The following is a 24,157-nucleotide window of genomic DNA, read 5'->3' as shown; positions in this document are numbered from 1 at the left end:
ACTTATCTATCATAGTCAGGTGATTAGTTTACTTTAAAGGATCTTCATTAGCAATCACAGTTGCATTAGAAATCAATCCACTGATTCATCCTAATAGGTGGATCAGTTCCAAATCCTTTAACCGGGTGGACTTAACAGTCCTTTGTAGAAACTCCTAAACTGAGTACATACTTAACTGTATTGTATAAATCCTTTCACAAGGTGGATCTAACAATCCTTATTACTCTTAACCAAGTAAGATCATCAGAAGTGATCATTTGTAAGCCTTAATAGGCCAACTTTATTACTACAGTAGTGAAGCACTGTGGGTGTCATCCCCACCTAGTCTTACCTTTTACTTGGAAGGTTTCTGGGTTACCAATATTGTGTTATGGTGTTGTTACTTTACTATTTTATGTTTCATGCATGGAAGTAGATTAGAAAACTTAACAAAATGGTTTAGTTCAATTGCATCATTCGAGGAGTTTGGTTGTTGAGGCAGGGCGGGCCGGTAAATGGGCAGTGATTTGTAACCTTAGAGCTATTATTCAGAACTCCCCGCTCGTTGGCTAGGATCAGAGACTGACCTTTCGGACCAAATGACGGTCCCACTAGCAGTCGCATGGAGTTGGTACCTCCTCATCTGGCTCCCTCCATGACAACTCCTGGAATGGTAATGGTACTCTTTGGTCATTATCGGGTTTGTTTGCTAACAATGTAGGCTTGACGGATATTCTTGTGGTCATGGAGATTCACGAGTCCAGTTCGCCCTCTCCTAGGGTTCAATGAATTTAGGTGGCTCTCTATTTGTAGGGAGAAGGTTCATTCTTTTGGGGGTGTTCAGGGTTCAAGTGGTGTTGCTTGTTTGATCATAGATGACCTCTTCAGTGCTACTTCAGTTGTCCACTCTAATACCGCAACTCAATTCATGTGGATCCGGATCTAGGTTAGCCACTTTGTAAGGCCTTCCAAAGATATCTTCATTGCAGCTTGTTACTTCTCATCGATCTCCTCTCCATATGCTATCCATAGTCCTATGATTCTATCGATGGTGATCCCTTTTTTGACCTTCTTGAGTGTCTCTCAAAGTTGTCTGGGTTGAGCGATATCATCATTTTGGGAGACTTTAATGCTCAGACTAGAGACCTCTAGACCCCCTGTCACGACCGCCTTATTGATTCGATCTGCACAAGGGAGTCAGCTCCAACCAGCATGGGTTTTCAGCGCCACTCTTCTAACAGCCAGGGGCCTCTTTCGGGTTATGGCCACCATCTCCTTCAATTTTGTGAGTCTTTTGACTTGTTGATTGTGAATGGACTCCCTTGCTTTCCAAGCTTTGAGCCCTTCACCTGCTGGCCCCATGGCGGTGGCGTGAGTGTAGTGGACTACGTTCTTGCACTTGCTTCTGTTATTCATTCCATCACTAGCTTCACCATTACTTGCCCCCCTTGGCTGATCACTCTATCCTTAGCCTTGATATTAGTTTCACCCCCCCTCACCCATACCCTAGCTCCACCTCCCACCCTTATCCCATTGCCCCCATACCACCTTTTGCTTCTCTAATGGCGATGACTACCTCTTTACCCTCCATCTTAGACGACCGCTCCAACTAGACCATTTCACTAACCCATCCCAGGTATCACCCCTTTTTGACCTGATTGCTGATGGTATCTAGGAATCCGCCCTGCTCTCCATCCCCCACCACACCTCCTCCCCCCTCAGCCATTCTAACCGTAAATCCTGCCCGATGAATCTTTGGTTTGATGATGAGTGTAAGTATTTGCACCGCTTCTTATGTGCCTCCTTCGCTGCCCACTCCCCCCCATACACACAACAACACTCCTCTTATCACCGCCTTACCTGCTACAAGAAGCGTGTTTCTGTGGCTTCTCAGTGCCAATCCCTCTACAACACAGTCACCAGCGATCTGAAATCCTTTTGGCGCACTTTGTTCCCTCACCATTCCCCTCGCCTACCTCTAGACTGGCACGCCCTGGCTTCTCATGCCTCCATCCTCTATGATATCCTAGGCCAGCTTTCCACCCACCCCATCTCTCCCACCCACTGCCACCTCTTCACTCCCTCCATTGTTGGGGAGGCCATTAGACTCATTAGATGCAACAGAGCGATTGACAAAGATAGTTTTTAGTCCAAGCTTTTCAAGCTTGGTACTCAGATCCTGTGCCCCATTCTTCCGGTGCTCTTCAACATGGCAGTTTCTATTGGTTTACCTACTTCTTGGTCAAGACATGTGATCCATTCGATTCATAAAGCCAGGATGGCTTTAGACCTTGGTAACTACAGGACCATTATGACTAGGCATACCTTCGCCAAGCTTTATGCCACGATGCTGAACATTATCCTTACTAGACAACTTGACAGGTGACAGTGCCATGCTAGTGGATAAGCTGGATTTCGTGCAGACTACTAGACCATGGATTACATCTTGACATTATGGGTTATCATTAAGGAGGCACGACACCATTTCGTGAAAGTCTACTATTGATTCGTAGACTTTCGTAAGGCATTTGACTCGGTGCCCAGAGGGGCTCTCTTTTAGAGACTCAAAGATATTAGCACTCCTGACATTCTTGTGACGACAATCATGACTCTGCGAGATGGTGGTTGGCAGATTCAAGACTTCGAAGGGATTTTCTGATCCGATAAAAAACACCATCGGGGTAAAGCAGGGATGTCGGCTCTCCCCTACACTATTCAGCATCTATATTGACGACCTTGAGTCCTTCCTCAGTGAGGCTTCGCTCTTTGGGGATGGTTGTTACCTACACCAGGTTTTGATCTTCATTCTCATGTTCGTAGATGATGTGGTCCTATTGGCCTCCTCTCCGGAGAGGCTCTAGAGGCTTATTGATCGACTTGCTTCGTTCAGTGACTAGTGCTAGATGTCGATGAACTTGAGCACGACTTGGATCATGTTCTTCAACTACTTGAAGACTTCACATCCTCACTTCAGCTTTCAGGGTCAACAGATTGAGATTGTCTCTTCTTACACTTATTTGAAGGTCAAGTTCTCCAGTCCTTGCTTCAACATGAGACCGGCCCACCTTCCTAGAGTGGCCAAGGGCATGGGATATCTTGCCCTCCTTGAGAGGCAGTGCTTTTGCCATCACTTCTAGGACACTACGTCCAAGCTTTCTCTATTGGATTCTTTGGTCAGATCCACTGTTCTCTATGGTGCAGTGGTTTGGGGTCCGTCTCTTCTCAACTTTGACTGGGCTTTGATTGAGCGGGTGTGGACACTTCTCCTTCATTGGATCATCCGTTGCCACCATTACACTCCACATGGTATTGTTTTGGCCGAGTTTTGGGCTCATCCTTTCAGGCTTAGTGCCATTCTTGACTTGATTTGGTTCATTCATTGCCTCAGAAGCTTCACGGACTCATCTATGGGCCGGTACAGATATTCGTACCTTTCTTACTGCTCCTCACGAGACATAGCTAGCTTGGCTGGGATGACTAGGGCTCATTCTTGGTATATCCAGGCTACTATTTGACTGAGCTCAATTGGGATTGACATTGACCGCTTTTCGCCATACCAATTCTTGCTAGATGCTCCTGCTCGCCTCCTCCCCTCTCAATAGGAGCTGAACGGACACGTCAGACTCGACATTTACAGGCACTACATGGACTACCCTCTCGATAGTTTACGCCCTCGGATGGCCTTCTACTTTGAGCATTTTCTGGAGATCCAGGATGGTATCATTGTTTGCTCCTCTTACTTGAGCTGCCGATGGTGCCATGCCCTCCACATCGCCTTGGGGTCATTTAGAGTCGGTGCCCATCGACTTTGTTGTCAGACCGATCACCACATAACCAATGACGAAAGGGTATGCCGCCTTTGCACTTTATCAGAGACGGAAATAGAGATCCATTTTATCTTCAGGTGTCCCATGTACTATGAGATCAGAGGTAGATTTCACTGCCTATTCAAAGACTACATATTCCATCTCTACATTTTTCAGCGACTCTAACCAGAAGTGCTTTGCGCTCTACCTCCAAGAGGCCTCCTTGCTTAGAGATCACACAAATAGAACTTCAGAATGAAGCTCTCCTGAATGCCAAATTTAGTGGATATTTCACCACCTCAAATGGTTGCAACACTAAAGAATTGACGTTCTCCAATGGCTAACTGAAATCAGGAACCCTTAATTTCTTCTCCCAAGTTCATATCAAATGCAATTGACAATAATCGGATGCCTAACAATGAAGCTCTCGCCTCTATTTATTCTTTTCCTTCATTTTTCTAGAAGGAAATAAAACATTATTTAATTGCACTCTCTAGAAGCTTCCCCCTTTCCAATACAATAATCAGTTGTGCTTCTAGAAAATGCACTCACTAGAAGCTTCCCCCTTTCCAATACAATAATTTGTTGTGTTTCTAGAAAACTAAATTAATTAAATATAAAGTCACCTTTAGATTTATTTATTTATTGACTTCAATTTAATTTATTTCTCCTTATTTCTCCACTTAGCCTTCGGAGAGCAAAAAGTTAAGAACTCCATTGATGGTCTAAAGGATGGGGGACATTACATCTTTGACCTCCAAATCACCGCCCAAGCATAAAATGCATGCAAGGTGAGTAAAGACATGTTTTTATGAACCCAAAACATGTGTTTTGAAACCTAAAATTGCCACCTTGAAAACTTTATTGCATAAAGAGAGTAAAGACGGGGTTTTCCAGAGGAAAAACATGTGCTTTTCACTTCAAAATCGCCACCTATATGCTTTTTACTCAAAAACGCCTTCAATATGATTAAGTTTGTGGTTTTCATATGCAGAAACATGCACTTTTGCCCTCCAAATTGCCACTTTCAGAGCTTAGTCATTGATGTTAGCTTGGAGAGGGAAAACGGTTTCTAAAGAGCTATAACACGTATTTTTTTCAATTAGAAAACCCCACCATATGCATTTCCAAGTGAAAACACCTCAATAGGAGAAAAAATGGAATGTTTTTGAAATTCAATAACATATATGAGTTCAAAAGCATATGTTATTGGGTTCAAACTCCCTACCATTATGCATTTAAGTTATGACTCGTTAAAATACATGTTAGTGGACTTTTGGAATGCAATAACATGTATTATTGGGTTTAAATTCCTCTCTTACACATGATATTTGATATATTTAAAAAAAAAAAGAAGTGCAATTACATATAAAAAGCCCACTCTATTTATTTAGGACTTATATTTTATTGGCAATGGGTTTTATAAGGTGATCTACAATAAACAATAAAAACCCCTAATTATATTTAATACACAAATATATTTTTCAATAAAGTAACATGAAAGTACACTAGAAAAAGCCAATTTTCATTAAAAAATTAAAAACTATGGTCACATCAACTCAGAATGAGCTGAAATTTTAAAATGGATATCAAAATCCACTTTACATATAAAATTAATTTAATTTCGTGCAACTGCCAATAAAAAATCCACTTTTGGAGGAATATTTTTAATAAGACGGGTTGTCGCCTTGGAAACCCCCACCTTTTCCTCTATAACTTGAGTAAGACAACTTCGTTTGAGGCCTAAATGAGTGGAATCACAAGGGCTATTATCCTAAGAGAAAAACAGATTCTAAACTATTTACGAGAAAAATAAAATTAAAAAAAGAAGAAGCAAAAGTTACCAAAAATCAAATGCTTGCAGTCAAAGAACAAAAAACTCTTATTAACAAAGATTTGGGGATTTAACTTGACAAAAACCTTTGAAAAGGACACAAATAAAGTTACATAAAGCACCATTCACGGATGAGGAATTGTCTTAGATCTTTACGAATATGTTAAAACAAAGAGGATGCACCTACAAATCCATATGAAAATTGTGTAGGGTTGCCTCAATTTTGTGATATCAAAATTAAGGACAACATGAGGAACAACAAGATGGTTAGAAGGATTATTAGATGGGCGTTAGGGATGGTTGTTTCAGGAATCCTTAGATCCTTAATATGCTATAGAAGCTCGTTGCATGGTTCGGACCTTAACAAGAGGCATCTTAGCACAAGGAGTCACACCCATTAGACATTTCGTCTACTTTGATCTCATCCAGGTAGTCTGTTATTTGCTCATTTGGTATAATACAGACAATGTGATGTCTATACATAAAATGTTGTCAGTAGCAATTTCTTGATTTGGTAAAATCTACTTATAAGGGATTACTGTCTGAATAGACAGATCTCTATGTTAAAGAAGGGAAGACATTTCTGGTATTTGTATTACATGATGAATGAATGTGCACTGAAAACACTCGTGTTTTCCATTGAAGCATATACCTAGAAATAGACACATCCCCATGTTCAAGCGCCTAGAGGCACAGTCAGTGTATATGTTCAGAAGAAAATGATGAAAGGAAACTTTGAGCAAGGTGAAAGCAACTCTCAAGATTGAAAGCACATAGTTTTGAAGCACTCTAGTGTAAATTCAGCTGTCCTAGTCGGGAAGATAAGACTGATAATCTTTGGGAATAAATTTTTCTTGGATTCCAACATGTTTCTTTCACATATTCTCTCTGGTTTTCTCATAATATGAGAAGTAATTTATCATTTTGCTGGATGAGGAGCACAGATGGAGGACCATAAAGAAGAAATTCTCAATAATATTCAGCAACATGCAAAGATGAGATGATTTGCAAGGTCCATAACATGTCAAGAAAGTTCCAGAGATAGTGATTGGTAATAAAGTTGCAGAGAACAATGCATGGTCATATTTCTGATTGCTGAAACAAGTTCAACAAAGTTAAAGATTATTAAACTAGAACAGAAAGACTCTTGAGATTTTCTGAAGTGATTTGAGCGTACATATTTTTCTTTTCCCTTTGACCAAAAAATATTTGAGCAACGTTGTTTCAAGCACAATTGCTTTGTAATTATGACTTGTCTCTAGCATTAATAAGGGTTCATACTCCAGAGATAAATTTTGATTCTTTTAAAGCACAATAATAATATTCATCTAAGAGAAATTAAAGAGAGTGCTAGACCAACCTCTGACATTGCCCGAGCAGCCAATGCTTTGAATGCACTCTGTACAACCAAAACAGGTAACTAAATTAGATACCATGGGTCAGGCATTATGCCTGATTTTGAATTTAAATTGATGTATTTCATTTATTTTCGTTCTCTTTCCATTTAAGAAATTGCTTCTTCCCCTTTCCAAAAATACTTACTGGAAGCCAAATGTACAAACAATATCAAAACCTACTAACACAAAGTACAATCTATCTATTCATACTATTTTAAGGAGACTTTCTAGACACTTTTCAAAAATAGAATTTAGGAAGGAAAAGTAGAAAGAAGACAATAACTTTATAATTCCCTCGAGTACATATATAATGAACAGTTGAGCATTAAAAAGGGTTAGCAGTTTCATATTATCAAACCCATTCAGATCAAACATATAATCATCTGTTGATGGATGAAAAAATACTTTCAGAAAATGGATTCAAATTTGAAAACTCACATATTCATATGCAGAATTCAATCTAGGGATATTTAGTGAGCTGATTGGTGCAGAAGGCTTCTCAGTTTTGGTTATTTTAGTAGTGGTATTTTCCTAGTATATTACAATTGTTTGGTTTTCCATAATTTGTGTGTGGTGTTGACGGAATTTTGGTTTGTGAGAAGTTTACAACCTCAAATTAAGATGATTTTAGGAAATTTACTTTATTAAGTGTTAAATCTTTTAATATAATTTTGGGCCATTTCCTTGGCTGGCCATACCTTTATTTTCCCAAGTGAAACCTCTCATCTTGTTCAATATCATTACAGGTGCCGATTATTATTGAACGATTTGGATTTGAAAGGGATGAAGTACCAGATACTTCACAAAAGGGCCATGAGAATACTATGCATTTAACCTTCTTTTGGCCTTTCATATCCTTTGAAAGAGTGTCATTATTTGCTAAAAGAACGCCCCATTAATAAATGTTCTAATTTTTCTTTTCTTTGGTATGTCGTACAACATAAACTTAGCCACTACTTTTTGGTTAGGTGGTTGCTCAGTGTGGCCCTTTGTCTATAAAAATATCTTAATAATTGCTTATTCCTGGGGTGGGTTATTGATATTATTACAGCGTTTGGTCTTTCTTCAGCTAGTATTAATGAGTATTTTGTATATTGCTCATTCTAACCTGCAATAATAAACTAATGTTCCTACTGATTGCCTCATAATTATTCTATGTAAATATCACCAAAAACAATATAAGATTTGTAGTTGATTTTAGTATTGTAAGTCTACATGACTCTGCCACCATGTCATACATGATGTAATTAAATTTCCAATATTCAAAAAAGTTAATGTGTAGTTCACTGCTAAATTTAAAGATAAGTTTACAATTTGTTCGTAAAGGCCTGCTGCTAGGACTAACTCTGATTATTTGCAATTTCACAGTTTTCAATTTGTAATTAATCTAGAAGGCTTGCCACCAAAAATAGTATACCATTACTCCTAAATTTTGTAGTATAAAATTTTGAAATTGTAGAAGAATCACCCCTTAGAGAACATTGCCTATGATCTTAAGGGGTTGTGTTCTTCAAAATTTGGGAAGGGGAAGCTACATAGCCTATCTTCATTTTGCCCTCAAACTGCAACTTTGTATAATGTGAAGAGCATCTCGAGAAAAAATTGATCTCTTCCCTAAATGATTCGAAGGAGCATTTACTGAGTAATAGTATGGAAGATCCATTGCTTGGGGTTTAAAATGGCTTATGTTCATTGCCTTCACCCTACCCTTGGGGGGAAAAGGTTTCATTTCCTTTCTAAGGATTCACATTCTCTTGGTTACTTGATAATTATTGGCTTCTAATCACTCGAGTATTACATTTTATAGTGATTAATGTTAATAGAATACCCTATTGTCCTCAATTTTGACATCACAAAATTGGGGCAACCTTATGCAATTTTATCATAGATTCGTAGGTGTACCTTGATGCTTTCAATGTATTGATAAGGTGTCATGGAGGCAATTCATCATCATTGAATTGTAATTTATTCACCATTATTCATGCATCCTTTTTGAGGGTTTCAGTCAAGTTAATCTCCTCATTGTTTGTCGGGACGAGTATTTCTTCTCTAATGGAAAGCACTTGATTATTGGCAACCTTCAAGTCTTTTCTACATTTTTATTCTTTTTGCATTTATTTTTTAGTCTTGTTTTTGCCTTCGGAGTATAACTCTTAAAATTCCACTCATTTCGAGCTATCTTAGGCACAAAACAAAGTTGTCTAGCTCAAGTTATTAAGGATTAAGCATGAGCATGTTGTAGGTGGCATTTTTTTGGCCTGAGTGCATATCCTTATTAAAAATCCTTCAAATGTGGGATTTTTATAGATAATTGCACGAAATAAAATGTTATTTTTATGTAAAGTGGGGTTTAGAACCCTATTTTAAAATTTCAAATCACTTTGACAAGTTTTAAGTATAGTTTTTAAAATTTTAACGATTTATAAATGCTAAAGCAGGCTTTTAAGTCCTTTTGCATATTTCGTTATTAAAACTATAGTTACATATAAATATAATAACATGAGATACTTTTAATGCAATTAAGTGGTCAACATACGTATCTCATGTTGAGATATGTACGTTGAGTCCTAAGTCATAAGTCATATTATAAAAACATGTCGTTACTCATTCTATAGAAGCATTTTTGCTTACAGCTTCCGGGTAACAATTTTGGAGCCATTTGCCTATTGTTTTACAAATGCGAACTCACCGAAACAGCCTGCCTAGAGCACTTCTTGCCTCAAGAATGGCTCATTAAAGAAGCACTTTTCCACTCCAATCCCAATGTTGGACTTACAAGAAGGGATCTATGGAAAACAACGTCTATTTTAGCTTGTTTTGCATTTGCTAAACTTACATTTTGATCCTCAAGTGTCATTTTTTACTTCATTTGCATATTGGCAACACTTCAAACATTTTTCAAGTTTGAATGCTTCAAAATAGTTGCTATATTTATGCATTTTATTCCTCCATTGTGTACACTTGTCTAGCAACTAATCTTAACTCAAACATGCATTTATTTCAAGAGGATTGAGTCAAGATTTGTTGTCTATGTAATCCTCTTGTAATCTTTTTCTAAATCCAAAAATATCTTGGATTTGATTTTGATTTTGATTTTGCTCAAGGATTCTTTAGGACTTCTTCTCTTGTTTTCGGTGAAGAGAGGTAAGTTTTGTCGTGTTTACATTAGGTTTTTTATGTATAAATTTTATTCTAGTTGATAGTTGGAAATCCTTCATTTCATTTTCAGGCTTCACATGTTTTGGTTTATAAGTTGTTTCTTCTCTCTTCCATTTCAATTTCTCTAAGTTGCATATGCAAGTACCTCATCTTGCTCATATGTAGTCAGGATTAAAAAACCCATTCTATGAATTTAGTATACAAGAAAAGATAACTCTTTATCACATCGTGCAAATACATCTCAAAAACCCACCTTCATTTATTCCATATCCATACTTATTCCACCGCTGCTATGTGACATAAACTTCTTGTTGGTAGTTGCTTATGGGTTTACTTGTAATGGAAATTCAAAACTCCATTTAAAAGTAGATGTCATACTATTTGTCTTTCACACATTCTTCTATTCATAAAGCTTTCTGTCTGCATATGCAATCCCCTTGGAAAAGCCTGTTTTTGGTTTTTCCCACCATATAAATGCCATTTCTTGCCCAAGTTTGTTCACCTCTTCGCTGTCCTAAAGTTTTTCAGTCACTCCTCTTGTTCATTGCATTCCCAAATCCATACTCGTGCATCAAAAAATTATGAATGAGTTCAAATTTGTCCTTGTTCTTAGAACCAAACTCGTGTTCTTCCAACCTTTCTTTGTTTTCTTTGGGAAATCATTCAAAACATCATCATGTTTTTCATTTTCACCAGATTCCATGAGGTGCTAAGTTATTGCTCATTGTCATCTTGTTGGTGAGGTCTCTTCTATAATCCTTGAATTATCCTCTTCCTCATAATCGATTAAAATTCATGATATCTAGGACTCCTATCCCTATTTACAATATTTTTTCATTTCTTTTTTCATGTCTTCAATGTCACATTTCCTTTTTTAGCAGCTTCAAGGTGATGTGGTTGGATACAAGAAGCGACTTTTGGTGTACTTGTGCCAAAAATATTATTTATCTCATTCACAACCATGCATGAAAGAGAGTTGTTGTTGGTATCCTTATTACTAAACAACTTCACATTACTTGAAATATGGTCCCTTGTTTCAACTTTATTATGTCACACCTTGTGCATGATCCTTGAGACATCGTTTAATCAAGCCCATGATCTTCACGAGTCCAAGTACTTGATTCATTTGTGATAAAATATATCTATGAAGAGTCAGCTGTTTCTATCCCTTTAAAGGTATGGGAAACTATTTCTTCTTCTGGTATCTTGAGCTCCTTGAAGTGCTTAATGATCATGTTTTGATCCTAGGCTACTTGTGTTTAATGAATTGTTTTAAACTTTTCCAGATCTTTATAATTTACTTCTTCCTTTCCCATGACAACCTCAAAAGCATCCATTGGCTGTGAAATTCTTGATTCAAGTTTGTAATCATGTTTTCCAATTTGTCTCCTTAGGTCAAGGTGATGAGTTCTATGTTGTTTAGACAAGTACTTTACCCTTAGCTCTATGCAGTCCTCTAGAGACATGCTATGATGTAATCCGCTTTTTACCCAATCACACCAAATCCACTTAGGTAGATCCTTTATTGTTGGTCCATTGGTTTGATGTTCGGCTCCATACGGGAATGTTTGTGTGACAAGCCTTAAAGTTGTTGTAGACATGTATTTAGTACGAACTAGAATGAATTGATTTCAGTGTCTCCTTTGTTTCCATTATTGTATACTGGTTTTAGTTTGCTCAACAATTGATTTAATTTTTTGTAAGTGCTGCTATATCATGTCATGGTTTGTATAAATCTTAAAAAGATCTTCATCTTCTGCTTATTTGGACTGTTCTCACAGGCTGGCAGGATTATAAGCTCTACTACCAATTGTACTGTCCCCTGTTACATCCCAAATTTTGCCAAATTTTAAATTGCTTAAATAGGCGTTGAGCTTTCATGTGAAGTCAGTTGACTGTTAAGATTAGTTATGATCATGTGAAATGATAAGATGGTTAATCGTTAGGATTTCATATGAAGGTGACATGTTAATTATTAGTTATGATGTTATTATATTGTTATTTAGAAATATTGGAAACATGGTTACTCATTCATGAGAAGTGAAATGGCAGTTAGCTGTTATGATGTTTTATGATCAATAATTTGTTATAGTAATTATGAATATATGAGGAATATGATATTAGCATTGAGAATTTCTTCTTGCAGAAGCACGTCAAAGTGGGGAAGCATTGATAAGAAAGGAATTGGGCAAGGGACACCACTTCACCTATGAGTTGACAGGTATGAGTTCTAACCACCAAGGTTAAGGGGTAAACAGCTAGGCAGCAAGAATATACTAGGGACTACCATGAGCTACCCAATATACTAGGGACTACCATGAGCTACCCGGTCAATAAATATGCATTATTAAAGAAGATCACTGAACATTTAAATAAAATATGTTACCTTATGAATTTGATGATCTCAGAGATTCATGTGATATTGCCATGCCTTAGTATAATAATATCATACAATCTATGTATGTATGTATGCATGTATGTATGTATGTGTGAATTAGATGTATGTATACATCCACTTAATATAAGACGTATACATTAAATACGTTGTTAAAATACCACACACACGCACATACACACACACACACACACACACACACACACACGTGTGTACATACATACACACACAAGTATAAGTAGGTGGTGTATGATGTTATTATACTAAGGTAAATAGCAATGGTTAATATTGTTCCTTGGCAATAGTTTACCTTTCATCTCAAGCGGCTATATTTGTATAATGTTTTCCATCGGCCTTGTATTATTTTGTTTGGGTGGCCATATTAATTCTTTATTTTACTTGCCACATTGAATTGATGGTCATATGCCTTCTAACTCCTTGCCACCTTTGCAATCTTGCTCATAATCTTGCTTGTAACTGAGCATGCAACCAAGAAGGCTAAGTATGATACAAAAGCTCATTCTAATAAACATTCTTGCCTCTGGCAGATAGCACCATGACATACAGAGTTATTCCTATCATTTCACTCTTGCTTGGCAATCATTCTTGCAAGTTATTCGCACCCTATACAGGCAACAAAGTTCAGTTTAAATCAATATTGCAGTGCCTAATTCAAGCGGCAATAGTTGATCGTGCATCCTTGCTTCCATAGCTTTTGGTGTTTGGACAACCGCGCTTCAACCAAACTATACATGCCATGCAAGTATCGACCACCATTTCAGGTCATGAAATCATCTTTATTGTTGGCTTATGTTCAACTTTCAAAAGTTATATTGAGGCATGACTGAAGTTGATCATGAAATATTAAATTAGAATCGACCATGATATGAATTGACGATCTCTCTTTATGCACACTTAGAGTGATTTAAAATTGTGGGATTCTATCATTAAAGAAATTCTATCTCCAAGATCATGAATACCGGAGTATAACTTATATAGGGATATTTGAATATATATCTCGCGAGATAAGCAATAGCATCTTGTGAATCAGAATTGTACTATCTTAGATTCTATTTCCTTTAAATGATGACAATGCCTGAATGACTGATGCATTAGCTGTGCGAAATGCTTTAGCACTCATCTATATTTTATTATGTCAGTGCTAGAAAGACAATTGTATTGCCTGTGAAAATAAATGCTTTAGCATTTGGTTATCTTTTATAATGCTGAATGCTAGAATGGCAGATATATTGTCTTTGTATATAAATGTTTAAACATCTAGACTTCTTTTGTGAAAGCCAGGGCTAGTTTGACAGAAATATTGGTTGTGATTACAAATTTTCATACATCCACCCAATGAATCATCTAGGAAGACCAACATGGTCGAGATGACAGGTGTAGATTGGCAATCATTGAACTATGGATTATCCCTGCATGATAAAAAGAAAGAACCATCAGTAACTCAAGCAAGCAATTATGATTTGTTTGAAACCCATGTCAGCTCATGATAGTCCTTAGTGTAGTCTTGTTGTCAAGTTGAGCGGTGGGTGATTGGGTACATAGTGCCCTCACAAATCCTTGGGCAAGATAGGTTAGTGGCATGCTTGCTACTGTGATCATTAGAGGTCAAGGTGCTAGTAGTTGGCAGATGCATGTATGGAAGGTACCCTAAGCTTAGTTGGTTGTTTAGCCGATGCTCTAACACCGGGATGCTCAATGGTTGACAATGGTGCCCCAAGCCTAATTCCCAGGGTAAGGAGAGCCTTTCTTGGTAGAGATTGTGTGGGGATACTTAAGGATCCACAGTTGGGAGGTTAAGCCCAATGGAAATGCTTCTCCTCTCCTTCGGTAGCCAAGGCTTGTACAACTCAAGGTATATTTATGTTTTGCATTTTCAGCTATTATAGTTAGATGAAATGATTAGCTTCTCTTTATGTAGATTAAGGTAGTTAATTCAGTTAATCATTTACTTGTTTATGTATAAATGGAAAGGAAAACAATATCCATGCATAGGTAGTTATAACTATCTTTCATGTTATATTGAATAGAAATGTTATTTTTAGATATTTCTGATTCATTAAATTAGTATGAGTTTTTAGCATGTTACATATTATGAATTTTTAGTATGTTACATCTGCTTTTTGGCTAAGTCAGAAAGCTAAGGCAATTAACTAATCCTGATTTTTTACTTCATCAAATAATTTCAATTAAAACCGAATAAAGATGTTATACAAAGATAAGAATTGCTATTTGTTATATATATATGTATGAACCTATGTAAAATTGATGTAGAATAGATAGCAATGTCTAATATTTAATGATTAAATATGCTATAATGTTATTGTTTTATCACTTGCAGTGATAAATAATATTGCTATCTTATATGTAGTTTCCTTGTGCAATGAATATGTATTGCTTTTAGCAATTGGATTGCTACGTCTAACATATCAATATAAATATGCAATATATAGATATTGCTTTAACAACGATGGACTATTGTTTCTAATTAGTAATTCAAATCTTGCAACTTCTATGGTGATGATATATCTGATTTACACCCTAGAAGCTTGGAATGTCTCCAATTATAACTTATAGCGATAGTATTGGTGTTACTGATCTGAACTAAGAAACATGGAATATGATGGTTGTGTCTAATTTACAATTTTTATATTATGCAACTCTCTCTTGCGAAAGCGTCAGCTATTAGTTGTTTCGTCCACCTGCTACCATGGCAGTGACGTTGCTCTTCTCTAGCGGTTGCGGTTGTTCAACATTTTTTTTTTCCCCTTCTTTTAACTTTGTTTTCATTTGTACTTTTCCCTTGTCATGAGTTGGTTTCCTAGAGCTCTCTTTTCGTTTGTGTGCCTTTACTTGTATCAGTCACTCAACCTACACCGATGTATGCCTTCTTTTCCTTCCCACAATTGTCTCTTTCTTACCCTACGATGTGCTCTCGCTTCGTCCTCTATGGCTTGCTCTTGGGGGTTGTTTGTGACCTATTTGTGACTTTGTCCCCCGTCTTTGATTGTCACCACAAGCACGTATTCTTTTCTTTTGTTTTTCTTGGCATTGTGCTTTGTCTTTTGTTGTTTGTTACTTCGGGTTAATTTGCTCCTCGTGGCCTCTTCTTTTCACCGTATGTTGTTGCAACTTCCTGCACTGTTGTTTATCATTCGTTGGTCTTTGCTGTAGTTTTTGTTGGCTTTGCATCTCTTTCAGGCCTGCACCTCTCTCCCTTAGGAGGTTGCATGACCAGGAACAACAATTTGCATCTATCAAGTCGTGTTTCTACTTAAATTTCTAGTGACGTATCTCTATTAGGCTCGCCTGCTCCACATTTGCTACATGTGATGGAGCCCCCATCCACACCCATTACTTACCAAAGATTGGTCGACTGCATGTCCAAGCTAGAAGGTGAAAACCTAATGCTAAAAGAGATGGTTTTGACTCTGTCGAGTATAGTTTAAGAATATAAATGACAGATTACTGGTTTGTCTTCCATTCTTGATGGGGCTTCAACAGACCTTCAATAGCTTGTTGACTCCAACAATTAATAGGTTAAAGAACTTTAGGATCAACAAGCCATTTTTGTTAGTAAATAATCCGCACTAGCTACCCAAATTGAATATAAATTGAAATCTTGGGCCTTGGATCACAATTACTACAACTTGGTGCCACTTTTGAGGGTTGAGAAATTAGTCTAGATGGGCTTGTGAGCTTAACTTGCGAGTGCGTAGCTTGCCTTCTTCCTTCATCGATCTTCTCATGATGGGTTACTTTGTTAGTGATCAACTTGATATTTCAGATATTATTCTTGACAAGGCATGGATAGGGAAGGATGGCATTGTTTTCCTTAGATTCCTCACACTGGTCGATCATTTGTGGGTTCCTAGGGCAAGGAGGAAACTCTTTTTTCTTCCCACTAAGATCTATCATTGATGAAGACTTCACTATGTCACAATTTAGTAATTTACAGAGTAAAAGCACTCAAGGAGCTTAGTTGTTGAGCCTAGATGTCCTGGAAAGTGGGTCATCATTAGGAATATTCGTGTCATCATTTGTGATTCTCCTCCTCCAACTGGGAATTGAGGACAGCCATTGTGGCCAAATGATACCCACAATGGCTTTTAGGCACGTTGATGACTCATTGGGCTTCCATGCTTGTTGGTTGTTGGAAAGGCAATCATACCTTTTAATCTATGTTGGAGTTATTTCAGGATATATCCTACAAAGATTATGCAAAATTGAGAATGAGATATTTTGGAGGCGGAAACGAAGGATATTTTAACAATGATCTTAGAAAAAAGTTAAGGTAGATCTGTTACCATTTGGCGAATCTAGATCCATACTGCCCAAGCATGGGTGATGAAGGCTGATACTTACTTCTAACTTAATCCAATGCTGGAAGAAGAAGTAATCAAATTTGCAGCACTCCACTTGGAGGGAGTGGCGCATGAATGGTGGCATCATGACACTATCATACTGGGGCATGACCAAGTAAATACTTATGTAGAATTCACAGAAAGATTGATAGATCGATTTGATGGTAAAGATCTGGAACTTACTTTCAAAGAGTTGGCACAACTGAGGAAAACTGGATTGGTCGACCAGTACATCACAAAATTTTAGAAACTTTTTGCTTTAGTCACAAACATTTCCGACAGGAGACAGATAGTGCTCTTCATAGACAAACTGACGGAACCACTGAAGAGTTGGGTAAAAGGTTTCAATCCTGCCACCCTTTTGGAGGTTCCTGCCACCCTTTTGGAGGCTATAAAAAAGGTGCGAAGCATGGCATCATCATCGACATCATCCTCTTGAAGTTACACTCCAAACCACTAGTATTTCCAAGGGACAAAGATAACAAACCTTTGCTGAAGAAGCCTTCATTGGACAAAGCTATTAGATAGGAGTTTCGAAGGAAAAAATTACGTTTCAATTGCAAGGGACCATGGGACTTGGGCACAGATGCCTCAGTAAAGAGAAAATACACTACATTGAAGTTGTATCTGATGAGGAGGATCAGGATGATCTACCCACAGAAGATGACCACCCCCACAAGTACCCCAAAAGGGTTAATTTGAACTGCACGGAGAGAATTGCCGCATTGGTATGGCATGGAGGAAATATCGCCTTAGCTAAGAGCCTAAGATGTATGGTATTTCATCTACGAGAAACCCTTCAAGGACAGAGGGTCATTGTGATGCTCGATTGGAGAGCCACTCTAAACTTCATAAACTCGTCTTTGGTGAAAAGAAGAGGTTTACCCACTGAGACGCGCGTAGGATTCTAGGTCAAGGTCACCAGAGGGACACTTTTTCCCTATACGCACTTTGTTCCCCAACTAAGTATCACCATGGCTAACCACACTATAACAGAGGATTTCTTTATAGTGGACTTAAATGATATGGTGGTTATTCTAGTCATAAAGTGGATGGAGACACTTGATGAATACACTTGAGTTTCAAAAGGATGGACTTCACTTTTGTTGTTGATGGGAAGAAGGTTGTTCTCTGCGAGATAGCCAATGAGGGACCGAAGGAAGTTTCGACACAGTGGATGGAGGCCATCTTTCAGCATGATGACATTGCATGGTCTGCACATTGTTTCGTTTGGGCAGAACCTATAAAAGGACAACATACACCTCGTCGGGATGATAATCTTCAAAATATCTTGAGTACCTATAATAAAGTTTTTATAGACATTCCTCCTAGCATAGCCGCCCAATGCAGATTAGAACATACCATCGAGTTGGAAGCTAATGCCAAACTAGTTATCACCATGCCATATCGTCATCCCAAAAAATTCAAAGATGAGATCGAAAAGATTCAGGAGTTGCTCGAGAAAGGATGGATCCATCCCAGCTCTGGCCCTTTTGCATCATCGGTGGTATTGGTAAAAAAGAAGGATGAGATGATGAACATGTGTGTGGACTACCGTGCGCTAAATAAGACGACAATAAAATACAGATACCCTATTCCCACAATCGATGAATTATTGGACAAGCTGCATGGTGCAGTTTATTTTTCTAAGATAGATCTCCATTGCGAATACCATTAGATCCGCATATGGGAAGAAGACGTGGAGAAGATGGCTTTCTGTTGTCACTACCTAGATTATGAGTTCTTGGTCATGCTATTCGGATTAACGAATGCACTAGCTACTTTTCAGTCTTGCATGAATCGCATCTTCAACAAACAACTATGTAAGTTCTTGTTGGTATTCTTTGATGATATCCTTATTTACAGAAAAACTTGGGAAGAACACCTAAAACACTTAAATGAAGTCCTGGGGATTATGAAGGCCCACTCCTTGTTCACCAAGCAATCCAAGTGTGAATTCAGAATGATAGAAATATTATACCTAGGGCACGTTATCAGTAAATATGGAGTGTTGGTCCACCAAGAGAAGATTCAAGCTATCCTAGATTGGCTGCCACCAAAATCTCTCTCTGAGTTGCGAGGGTTCTTAGGATTATGCAGTTACTACCGAAGGTTTGTAAATGGTTCTTAGGATTATCCAGTGGAATGAAAGTGCAACGCACTTTTGATGAGTTAAAAGAAGCAATGAGCACGTGTCAGGTTTTTGCCTTACCTCATTTCACACAACCATTCATTCTAGAGTGTGATGCATCCGAAGAGGGAATTGGCATGATATTAATGCAAGATAGACACCCTATAGCCTATGATAGTCGGAAACTTACACAAGCGGAGTGTCTATATTCCATTTATGACAAAGAGATGTTGGCCATCGTGCATGCACTAACCAAATTCCAGCAACATCTGGTAGGTGCCAAATTTGTCATTCGTACCAATCATTATAGTTTGAGATATTTTTTGGAGCAATGAGATCCAAGCGAAAGGCAACAAAAATGGGTAAGTAAGATTCAGGCTTTTGATCTTGACATTAAATATGTGGGAAGAACAATGTGGTTGTAGATACCCTATCAAGAAAACCTACCATTTGTTTACTATCTCAGATCTCAATTGATTGGAAAGCACACTTATTGGTGTAATATTCCAAAAATATATTTGCATGTAAGCTAATGGATGGTGACACTCAAGATGACTGATACAAGGTGATGGATGACATCATATACTAAAAGAATCAAATATACTTCGTGCCTGAATCCAAACTCAAGTAGAAAATCTCTAAGGAAATACATGACTCACCCTTGGCCAGAGACCCAACATTTCTTAAAACTTATAGACAACTCAGGGAGAGGTTTTCATGTAAGGGAATTAAAGGAGATGTACTGTAGTATGTATGGGAATGTGCAGTCTGTCAACAAAACAAATCTGAACACACTTTACCTGTCGGGTTACTACAAACCTTGCCTATACCAGAAGGGAAGTGGGAAAGTATCTCTATGGATTTCATCACCGGACTTCCTAAAACGAGAAGGATTGTGTCTTTGTAGTGGTGGATAGACTAACAAAGTATGCACACTTCTTCACCATTCCCTCAGACTTTCAGGCTATGCAGGTAGCAGACTTATTTTTCAAAGAATTTTTTCATCTGCACATGTTACCCCGAAACATTGTTAGTGATAGGGATGGTTTATCAGTATTTTCTTGACAAAATTGTTTCAATTGGCAGGAACATAATTGTTGCCAAGTGCTAACTACCACCCTCAGACAAACGATCAGACAAAGATTGTGAATGAGTAGCTAGAAGGCTAGCTTTGGAACTATGTTTCAACACAACAATGGGCATGGGTCAAATGGATGCACCTGGGGAATATTGTTACGATACCACTAATCACATGACCATTGGGATGGCACCCTAAAAAGCACTATACGGGTATGAACCCCTTTCATTTATCGACATGATGTTGGGTGACAGTTGTGCACCAAGGGCAAGGGATTGGCTTCAGGAAGGGCAAGACATCTTGAGATTCTTGAAAGAGAATTTACAAAGGGCATAGAATAAACAAAAGATGTATGCTGACAAACACCGGATCAAGAGAAGTTTCGAAGTGGGAGACTTGGTCTATCTCAGACTCCAGCCATACAAACAGTCCTCATTGAAGGCAAAAGGGAAAGAAAAATTGAAGCTACGATTTTATGGTCCTTATTGTGCAGCTCACAGCATCGGTGAAGTTGCCTATGACCTAGAACTTCTAGAAGGAAGCTGCATTCATAACATCTTTCATGTCTCCTGCTTGAAGAAAGTTGTGGGACAAAACATTGCAGCAGCCACAGATCTTCCGCCACTCAATGAAGAAGGAAAACTCATATTGGAACCGATTGAGATCATTGATGTATGTGAGAAGACTCTACGGTACCATACCTTGAGGGAATTTGTGGTACACTGGAAACACTTGCCGTTGGATGACGCAACTTGGGAAGGTGAACACATTCTATAGCATTTGACATTACATTTGTTTGAGGACAAGCAAATTTTGGGATGGGAGGACTGTAATGTTCCTATCATAAAATAAATAATTAATCAAACATTTGTTAATAGGCTGATTGATTTAGTATATCTTGGACCAATTTTTATTTAATTGCTTTTGTAGGTAGGTGTGGCCTTCAGTTATCTTTGTAAACCCTTGGGAAGTTTCTCCGTACAGCATTCAAGCATGACATGTAAGTAGTACTTGGTATGTGTTTTTGGATTATTTCTTGGTTTGGCAAATTCTTGTTCAAGTTCTTTGTGGTTTGCCATTTTGGAAGTGAGAGATCTTCCCTATTTGGCTATTTTGGTTTCAGTGGCAATCAAACCTCACCCTATTTCGTTTGGTTTTACTTTGCTTCGGATCTAGAAAATCTGGGCGCCACTTGGTCTACTAATATCATTAGTCTGTCTTGGCATGTTCCTCAATTTGTGAATGTCTGGCATCTGTCGTATATATGTTATCCGAAACACATACTATCTCCTTGATCTTGACTCATGAGTAGCCGTATCTCTTGCACACATCATACCCAGTACCCGTACGACATTCTATTCCTACGGTATGACAATTCCATAAGCTCACCATTCGGTCTTCACTCCAAACCATATAGCCTCCCCTCATCCTCTCACCATACTACCCTATCCTTGCTCCGTACAACCTTCATCCTCTCACTGTACTATCCTCACCTCACTCCGTACAAACATCTTGTTACTTCGTATGGTCCTCTTATTGTGACAACCTTCCACTCCGAATGACTAGTATCGTACGGTAAAACCCAGCAGACTCCATACGGCAACATACCTCCATCGTACACCATACGACCCCTGCATCATCACCCCTTCTACCTACCTCCACCATATGGCTAGGTCCACCTTGCCTACCGTACAGTCTATTTTGGGGTTTGATTATTGAAACATGGAGGTCTGGAACACTATAACTTTAATGCCCATACTAGAAATCTTCAGACCCCCTCCATGACTAGGTGATGAACTTTATTTGTAACTCTAAGTTTGATTTGGATTCTTTGGGTGTTCAATGCTCCTCTGACGACAGTGACAACCCCTTGACGCAATATGATAGACACCTCCAACAGCTATGTGAGTCTTTAAATCTCGTAATACTGAATGGGCTCTCCTGCTTTCTTGGTTCCAGTCTCTTCACTTTTTGGCCCCATTGCAAGAGTGCTAGCGTGGTGGACTACGCCCTCTCTATCACCTCTATTAGCTGCTTCTCCATTTCTCGTCTCCCCTTGGCCAACCACTCTATCCTCGACCTCACTTTCTACACCTCTCCATCCCTTGTTGTCCCTCACCTAGTGCCGCCTACCACTCGGACTCTATTTTCCTTTGGCAATGCTGACCGTGACATCTTCACCTCCCACCTCAAATGCTCCCTTCCCCTAGTTCCCTTCACTGACACTTGTTATGCCTCCACCATGTTTCACCTTCTTGCCATCACGATTAGTGAGTCTGTTATCCTCTCCTTCCCCTATCGCACAACCTTTTTCTCCTCCAATCCCCTCCATTCCAGATCTTGCCCTTTAAACCAGAGGTTCGATAAGGATTGTAAATCCACCCATCGCTTGGTCTGAACTACCTTCTCCTCCTAAGCCCATCTATTCCCCCAGTTGCTGCTCTCCTATCGTCACTTCCTTCATTGTAATAAACACTTATTCTTTCTCTCTCAGTGTAGATCCCTCTACACCTCCCTCTGACAGTCCCTGAAACTCTTCTTGCGTATTCTTTTCCCGGACACCCCCACCCCCTCCATTCTGAATTTTAGCTTGTTGATCTCCTACACCACCACTCTTTATGATATCTTTGACCAGCCCCACTTCTATATCACCCTACCTTCCCATTGCCATCTCTTCACCTTCACCACTATTTAAGAGGTTGTCATATACATGAGCAATAGTAGAGCGATTAATGAGGAAGGGTTCTAGTTAGAACTCTTCATGTTGTGTATCTTGGTTTTGGGTTCTTTCTTTACAGAGCTCCTTAATAGAGTGGTTTGCGCAAGTTCCCCCCTTGCTTGTGCCACATTTTTCACCCGATTCAAGAAGTTGGGCTGACTTTGGACCTTGACAACTACAGGACCATTATGGTTGGATACATGTTTGCCAAACTCTATGCTAAAATTTTGCACACCATTCTCTCTAAAGAGCTTGATAGACGACAAGGGGAAAAGTAGGGTTTAGGAAAGACTTCTAGATTATGGATCACATTTTGACTCTTCACGCTATCATTGAGGAGGCTCGTCACCGCTTGGCAAAAGTCTACTGTTGCTTTGTGGACTTTCCTAAAGCATTCGACCCTGTCATTTGCCCGAGTTTGTTTTACAAACTTAGGGACATTAGGATCTCGAAGGTTTTGTTGACTGCCAATATGTGGCTTTACGAGTGCGTGGTTGGTTGGTTCCAAATTCTATAAGGCTTCTCTGACACCATAAAAAGTACTATTGAGGTGAAGTAGGGCTGCCTGCTCTCCCCCACTTTATTCGGCACCTACAAACTTTTCTCTGAGACGTCTCACTCCCTAGTAATCACTTCTACTTGCACCAGGTATTGATTTCGATTCTTTTTGTGGATGATGTGGTTCTCCTGGCCTCTCTCTAGATGACCTTCAACGTCTCTTGAACGGTTAGGTGTCATGTCCCCAAATTTTAATCTAATAATTAAATTAAATTAATTAATTGGTCCCATAATTTAAATAATATAATAAAAGGACCTTTAGTTAGTTACTTTAATTAATAAAAATGGGGCCCAAGTTAATAATATTTTTATGTGGTTCTAATTGATTTATGTATATCTTGAACCCATCTTATATTTTATTTGTAGGTGTTGTTGTGTCAACGCTACTTGTAAACTCTCGAGAAGTTTCTCCATATATATAATTATAACCGGTTGTAGGTACTTGTTTAGTATGTGAATTGGATTTTTTTTTTTGTATTGCGAATTCCTATTGGAGTTCTCTGTTGTTCGCCATTTCAGAAGTGAAAGATCTTCCCTACTTGATTAGTGCAGTTTTGGTGGGATTCAACTCTCACCCTATTCCAATTCTTTGTATTACTTTGCTCTAATCTAGCAAATCTGTGCAACATCTTCATTTGCAGTATAAATATTGTTTGTGGAAATTCCTCAATTCTGTTAGCATCCATTTGTTCTTGCAATCTGCAGAACATATTTAATAT

The 24,157-nt window shown here is 38.4% G+C and overlaps 1 protein-coding gene across 4 annotated transcripts in view; it reads right to left on the bottom strand.

The window, feature by feature from the left end:
- The window catches only part of LOC149530900 (uncharacterized), a 359,431-nt gene that overhangs the window by 80,200 nt on the left and 255,074 nt on the right, over positions 1 to 24,157 (bottom strand). For all 4 annotated transcript variants that reach the window (XR_016359208.1, XM_089811737.1, XM_089811740.1 and 1 more), the window contains one exon: positions 6,980 to 7,018. Coding sequence is in view for 3 of the 4 variants with exons in the window: in XM_089811737.1 (XP_089667863.1) it covers positions 6,980 to 7,018 (39 nt within the window). In the remaining variant the exon portion in view is untranslated. The remainder of the gene's footprint in view (positions 1 to 6,979; positions 7,019 to 24,157) is intronic.

Source organism: Cupressus sempervirens, chromosome 11 (assembly GCF_028749045.1).
Source record: "Cupressus sempervirens isolate cs-2001-9-10 chromosome 11, ASM2874904v1, whole genome shotgun sequence".
NCBI classification, from domain to species: domain Eukaryota; kingdom Viridiplantae; phylum Streptophyta; class Pinopsida; order Cupressales; family Cupressaceae; genus Cupressus; species Cupressus sempervirens.
The sequence above is the reverse complement of the archived record's forward strand: the minus strand, read 5'-3'. Positions and strand labels throughout refer to the sequence as shown.